Raw genomic sequence first — 7,259 nt, 5'->3', positions numbered from 1 at the left:
ACATCATGCAAAACCACAAATCCCTGCGAGCACCCGCACGTCACCTCTTGTGTCAACTTAAAATCTTGTACAAAGACAGTTCACAGAATTGTCCGTTTAAAGAAACGTAGCCAATTCATTCATTACTACATTTAGCTAACATTAGATAGTTAATCCAGAGATTCTCGTTCAGACCATCATGGCATTTGTAGCTATTTATGATAGCCACAATAGCAGCTAATTAGCATTTCATCTTGTGGGGTTAAATACAGGCAAATATATTGCTAAAAGTCACCTTGTCAGAGAGAGATTTACACGGGTAGCAAAACGTCACGCCAGGGTGAGTCTACACGAAACACAGCCCTTATTTGAAATGTTTCTAAAATGGTGTATAAAACGATTGGAACCATTTCCCAGTTTGACCGCTAGGTCTTATGGGCAATGTGACTCATACTGTGGTACTCTATAGACTGGGAAGGAATTCCCTGTTCCATATGAGGAGCTTCCTGGAATGAGTGGGAGATGACCTTTGACTTAATTGAAGTGGGAAGGGGCACACTCACCGACTTGGAGGACTCGAGGGATCCAGAGGACTGGAATGAGTGGGAGATGACCTTTGACTTAATTGAAGTGAGAAGGGGCACACTCACCGACTTGGAGGACTCGAGGAATCCAGAGGAGAGGGTGTCTCGGCTCTTAGAGCTGAGGTGTGGCGAGGAGGAGGGCGAGTCGTCGATGTAGGGCAGGATGTCATGGTGGCGCCTCTGCTCCTCCGCACGGTCTGCATCATAACCATAAGTGGGAGGGGTCCCCGTGAACGGACCGTCTGTGAGTGGAGGGAACAAACGTCAGTCAAATCATTTCTAGTCGTGATCATGTTGTTGAGTCACAGTATCTTTATCCTAGTATGTCTTGGACAGTTCCGTTTGTAGGCCAAATTCCTTCAAGGCCAGGAGGCTGAGTACAGTGCAGAGTTCTGGGAAGTGTGTGTGTGTGTAATGCTGATTGGAAGGCATCTGAGTCAGAATGTCAGAGACCTTTTGGTCAACCCCCCACACACATACCCCCCACGACAGCTGGCCATGGTTCATGTGTGCTGATTGGCCTCTGAAACCTCTCTCTGTCTCTCTCGCTCTCTGTCTCTCTCGCTCTCTGTGTCTCTCTCTCTCTCTGCCTCTCTCTGTGTCTCTCTCTGTGTCTCTCTCAGTCTCTCTCTCTCTCGCTCTCTCTGTCTCTCTCTCTCTCTGTCTCTCTCTCTGTCTCTCTCTGTGTCTCTCTCTGTGTCTCTCTGTCTCTCTCACTCTCTGTCTCTCTCGCTCACTTTCTCTCTCGCTCTCTCTCTCGGTGTCTCTCTCTGTGTCTCTCTCTCTCTCTGTCTCTCTCTCTCTCTGTCTCTCTCTCTCTCTGTCTCTCTCTGTCTTTCTCTGTGTCTCTCTGTCTCTCTCTCTCTGTCTCTCTCTCTGTCTCTCTCTCTGTCTCTCTCTCTCCGTCTCTCTCTCTCCGTCTCTCTCTGTCTCTCTCTGTGTCTCTCTCTGTGTCTCTCTCGCTCTCTGTCTCTCTCGCTCTCTGTCTCTCTCTGTGTCTCTCTTTCTCTCTGTGTCTCTTACTATGCCACTCTCTCCGTCTCTCTCTCTCTGTGTCTCTCTCTGTCTCTATCTCCGTATCTGTCACTCTTTCCCCCACTCTCTTTCTCGCTCCTTCCATGCAGCCAGTCTCCTCTCTCTCCTTCCCATGAGTACAGCAGAGTAATCTAACCTCTATCTAAGTGTGAGATATCCCACCCTCCCCTGCCTGCCTGGGTGTCCACTGCCCACTGTGCCCAGAGCCTACTGCCCATAGTGACTTCTTGTCTGCCTACTGGCTAGTGCCCACTGCTGCAAGCCGCCCTACAGCGACATGCTGCCAGGCCATGCCAGGGCAACACAGAGGGACTGTCTGTCTGAGGGTGGGCACACCGCCTGCCCGGTGTCCGCCCAGTACCCCGTGCCAAGGGCCATTAAGAGAGACACTAGTAAAGTACGTGCCAGTGGAACACTCACAGATGACTGTGTGAGTAGAGTAGTAGTCTGTGATGGCTGTAGTCACAACCAAGAATGGCCTACCTGACCACACAGGACCACGACCACCTCTAAATACAACAAGGTATCTGCTGCACTAGAGCAGATGTTATGACAGAGGGGCGTATCAAGACAAGACACCACGGTAAGTAGAGTAACAGTTTATCTCAGTGTTGAAGTACAACCACACACGACTCAAAGACATCCAAACACACATTAACTAAGTCAACCTGTCAATCCCCTAAGCATGTATTCTGTACAGGCCTGTATTAGTGTGTGTTGTGATTGAAGACTAATTGACAGGCCCAGGGCCTCAGAGCAGTAGGGAGGGATTAGATATCATAAGGCAGTCATGGGTCAGGGGTCACTGTGCTTTAGCTCCTAGCCCCTGGGAGCATACCGTATCTCAGACCCATCCATAGACAGTCCCCTCCAGGCCCAGACAGAGTCTACAGTATAACAGCCCCTCTAGCCCAGTGAGCCCCCCCCCCCTCCTCCTCCTCTTTGCACAGGTCCTCCATTTGTCCTCTGGCAGGCTCCACAGCTGCAGTCATACTCATTCTGGTCACACCCCAGCTCCCGCTTCCTGCCTAACCCCGAGCAGTCCCCACATGGGAGGAATCCAGCACGCGCACGCACACGCACACGCACACACACACAAACCCTCGGCCCCATCTCTCCAACTCTCAAAAAAGTCCACTCATTGATTTCCTCTTGGAACCATTGGCAGCCCAGCCATCGCCAACACCCCAAGCAGGTGGAAAAGTACAATCACATAGGGGAAAGCAGGTGTTCAGATGCCATGGCAACACATGGGTCTTTTCCAAAACACCAGAGGGCGGGGTCTACAGAAGTATCATGTGACTTGACTACCAGAAAGACTGGTCTATTGATGCTCTAGGTAACTGTATAAAGGACACCTACTTCAAACACTGGTCTATTGTTGCCAGGTAACTGTATAAAGGACACCTACTTCAAACACTGGTCTATTGTTGCCAGGTAACTGTATAAAGGACACCTACTTCAAACACTGGTCTATTGTTGCCAGGTAACTGTATAAAGGACACCTACTTCAAACACTGGTCTATTGTTGCCAGGTAACTGTATAAAGGACACCTACTTCAAACACTGGTCTATTGTTGCCAGGTAACTGTATAAAGGACACCTACTTCAAACACTGGTCTATTGTTGCCAGGTAACTGTATCAAAACTGGACACCTACTTCAAACACTGGTCTATTGTTGCCAGGTAACTGTATAAAGGACACCTACTTCAAACACTGGTCTATTGTTGCCAGGTAACTGTATAAAGGACACCTACTTCAAACACTGGTCTATTGTTGCTGTAACTTATAAAGGACACCTACTTCAAACACTGGTCTATTGTTGCCAGGTAACTGTATAAAGGACACCTACTTCAAACACTGGTCTATTGTTGCCAGGTAACTGTATAAAGGACACCTACTTCGGTGCTGTTATGAACGGTGTACGTTTTGGTGCGTGGGTGTGTGTGTGTGTGTGTGTGTGTGTGTGTGTGTGTCTGCCGCCAGTCCGCTAGCAGTGTGAAGGAGACCTCTGCCCCTAGAGCGTGACATGGAGGAGTCTCCCAGCCCTCCTCTGCTCTGTAACCCTGTCGTTTCCTTCACTGCTCCCCCTCTCCTTCTACCTCTCCTCTCCTCCTCCAGCTGAAGGCGAGGCAGACTGCTGCCCTGACATCTGGGAAGGCCATTGGCTTCTAGTTGAAAAACAAAGTGAAGAGGCCTCTCCACAGACAGACTGTTCTCTTTCTGGTGTACACACATTACTCTCATGCATATACACTCATGCACTCTCATGCACATACGTCCCAACCGTGTAGGTGCATACACACACATACATATGCGCATTCAAGCATTTTTCCTAATCTCTTGTGTACATATACTCCAGAATGTTATGAAGAGTGATCAGATGAATTGCAATTAATTGCAAAGTCCCTCTTTGCCATGCAAATGAACTGAATCCCCCCAAAAAACATTTCTGCTGCATTTCAGCCCTGCCACGAAAGGACCAGCTGACATGTCAGTGATTCTCTCGTTAACACAGGTGTGAGTGTTGACGAGGACAAGGCTGGAGATCACTCTGTCATGCTGATTGAGTTCGAATAACAGACTGGAAGCTTCAAAAGGAGGGTGGTACTTGGAATCATTGTTCTTCCTCTATCAACCATGGTTACCTGCAAGGAAACACATGCCGTCATCATTGCTTTGCACAAAAAGGGCTTCACAGGAAAGGATATTGCTGCCAGTAAGATTGCACCTAAATCAACCATTTATCGGATCATCAAGAACTTCCAGGAGAGCGGTTCAATTGTTGTGAGGCGCCCAAGAAAGTCCAGCAAGCGCCAGGACCGTCTAGTAAAGTTGATTCAGCTGCGTGATCAGGGAACCACCAGTACAGAGCTTGCTCAGGAATGGCAGCAGGCAGGTGTGAGTGCATCTGCACGTATAGTGAGGAGAATACTTTTGGTGGATGGCCTGGTGTCAAGAAGGGCAGCAAAGAAGCCACTTCTCTCCAGGAAAAACACCAGGGACAGACTGATATTCTGCAAAAGGTACAGGGATTGGACTGCTGAGGACTGGGGTAAAGTCATTTTCTCTGATGAATCCCCTTTCCGATTGTTTGGGGCATCCGGAAAAAAAGCTTGTCTGGAAAAGACAAGGTGAGCGCTACCATCAGTCCTGTGTCATGCCAACAGTAAAGCATCCTGAGACCATTCATGTGTGGGGTTGTTTCTCAGTCAAGGGAGTGGGCTCACTCACAATTTTTCCCAAGAACACAGCCATGAATAAAGAATGGTACCAACACATCAACCGAGAGCAACTTCTCCCAACCATCCAGGAACAGTTTGGTGACGAACAAATGCCTTTTCCAGCGTGATGGAGCACCTTGCCATTAGGCAAAAGTGATAACTAAGTGACTCGGGGAACAAAACATTGATATTTTGTGTCCATGGCCAGGAAACCCCCCAGACCTTAATCCCATTGAGAACTTGTGGTCAATCCTCAAGAGGCGGGTGGACAAACAAAAACTCAAAAATTCGGACAAACTCCAAGTATCGATTATGCAAGAATGGGCTGACATCAGTCAGGATGTGGCACAGAAGTTAATTGACAGCATGCCAGGGCAGATTGCAGAGGTCTTGAAAAAGAAGGGTCAACACTGCAAATATTGACTCTTTGCATCAACTTCATGTAATTGTCAATAAAAGCCTTTGACACTTTATGAAATGCTTGTAATTATACTTCAGTATTTCATAGTAACATCTGACAAAAATATCTCAAGACACTGAAGCAGCAAACATTGTGAAAATTAATATTTGTGTCATTCTCAAAACTTTTGGCCACGACTGTATGTGTGATTTAAAAGAGATACTAGGGAGGGGGAGAGGGAGGGAGGGAGAGATGGCCGTAAATCTGCTCCTGCCCACAAGGCATTTATGGAGCGACAGAAGACGTGAAGAGAAGAGGAGGAGAAGACGTGGAGAGAAGAGGAGGAGAAGATGTGGAGAGAAGAGGAGAAGAAGACGTGGAGAGAAGAGGAGGAGAAGACGTGAAGAGAAGAGGAGGAGAAGACGTGGAGAGAAGAGAAGATGTGGAGAGAAGAAAAGACGTGGAGAGAAGAGGAGGAGAAGACATGGAGAGAAGAGGAGGAGAAGACATGGAGAGAAGAGGAGGAGAAGACATGGAGAGAAGAGGAGGAGAAGACATGGAGAGAAGAGAAGAGAAGACGTGAAGGAGAGGAGGAGAAGACGTGAAGAGAAGAGGAGGAGAAGACGTGGAGAGAAGAGGAAGATGACATGAAAGAGAGAGGAGGAGAAGACGTGGAGAGAAGAGGAGGAGAAGACGTGGAGAAGACATGGAGAGAAGAGGAGGAGAAGACATGGAGAGAAGAGGAGGAGAAGACATGAGAGAAGAGGAGGAGAAGACGTGAAGAGAAGAGGAGGAGAAGACGTGGAGAGAAGAGGAGGAGAAGACATGAAGAGAAGAGGAGGAGAAGACGTGGAGAGAAGAGGAGGAGAAGACGTGGAGAGAAGAGGAAGAGAAGGACGTGGAGAGAAGATGGAAGAGAAGAGAAGAGGAGGAGAAGACGTGGAGAGAAGAGGAAGAGAAGACGTGGAGAGAAGAGAAGGAAGAGAAGGCGTGAAGGGAAGAGGAGGAGAAGACGTGAAGAGAAGAGGAGGAGAAGACGTGGAGAGAAGAGGAAGAGAAGACGTGAAGGGAAGAGGAGGAGAAGACGTGAAGAGAAGAGGAGGAGAAGACGTGGAGAGAAGAGGAAGAGAAGACGTGAAGAGAAGAGGAGGAGAAGACGTGGAGAGAAGAGGAAGAGAAGACGTACACCCCACCTCACCCAGCACTGTACATCCCACCGCACCCAGCACTGTACACCCCACCTCACCCAGCACTGTACACCCCACCTCACCCAGCACTGTACACCCCACCTCACCCAGCACACCCCACCTCACCCAGCACTGTACACCCCACCTCACCCAGCACACCCCACCGCACCCAGCACTGTACACCCCACCTCACCCAGCACTGTACACCCCACCTCACCCAGCACACCCCACCTCACCCAGCACTGTACACCCCACCTCACCCAGCACACCCCATTTCACCCAGCACAGTACACCCCATCTCACCCAGCACACCCCACCTCACCCAGCACTGTACACCCCACCCAGCACTGTAAACCCCACCTCACACAGCACAGTACCCCTCACCCAGCACTGTACACCCCACCCAGCACTGTACACCCCACCTCACACAGCACAGTACCCCTCACCCAGCACTGTACACCCCACCTCACCTCACCCAGCATAGTACACCTCACCCAGCACTGTACACCCCACCCCACCTCACCCAGCACAGTACACCCCACCTCACCCAGCACAGTACACCCCACCTCACCCAGCACTGTACACCCCATCTCACCCAGCACAGTACACCCCACCTCACCCAGCACTGTACACCTCACCTCACCCAGCATAGTACACCCCATCTCACCCAGCACTGTACACCCCACCTCACCCAGCACCGTACACCCCATCTCACCCAGCACAGTACACCTCACCCAGCACAGTACACCCCCCCCACCTCACCCAGCATAGTACACCCCACCTCACCCAGCACTGTACACCCCACCTCACCCAGCACAGTACACCCCATCTCACCCAGCACCGTACACC

The 7,259-nt window shown here is 50.0% G+C and overlaps 1 protein-coding gene across 2 annotated transcripts in view; it reads right to left on the bottom strand.

The window, feature by feature from the left end:
• LOC124006825 (breakpoint cluster region protein-like) overlaps positions 1-7,259 on the bottom strand; it is a 151,001-nt gene that overhangs the window by 48,807 nt on the left and 94,935 nt on the right. For both annotated transcript variants that reach the window (XM_046317005.1, XM_046317004.1), the window contains one exon: positions 630-805. In XM_046317005.1, coding sequence (XP_046172961.1) covers positions 630-805 — 176 coding nt within the window. The remainder of the gene's footprint in view (positions 1-629; positions 806-7,259) is intronic.

The sequence above is a fragment of the Oncorhynchus gorbuscha genome, linkage group LG20 (genome assembly GCF_021184085.1).
Source record: "Oncorhynchus gorbuscha isolate QuinsamMale2020 ecotype Even-year linkage group LG20, OgorEven_v1.0, whole genome shotgun sequence".
NCBI classification, from domain to species: domain Eukaryota; kingdom Metazoa; phylum Chordata; class Actinopteri; order Salmoniformes; family Salmonidae; genus Oncorhynchus; species Oncorhynchus gorbuscha.
Note: the sequence above shows the minus strand (reverse complement) of the source record. Positions and strands in the feature narration are given on the sequence as shown.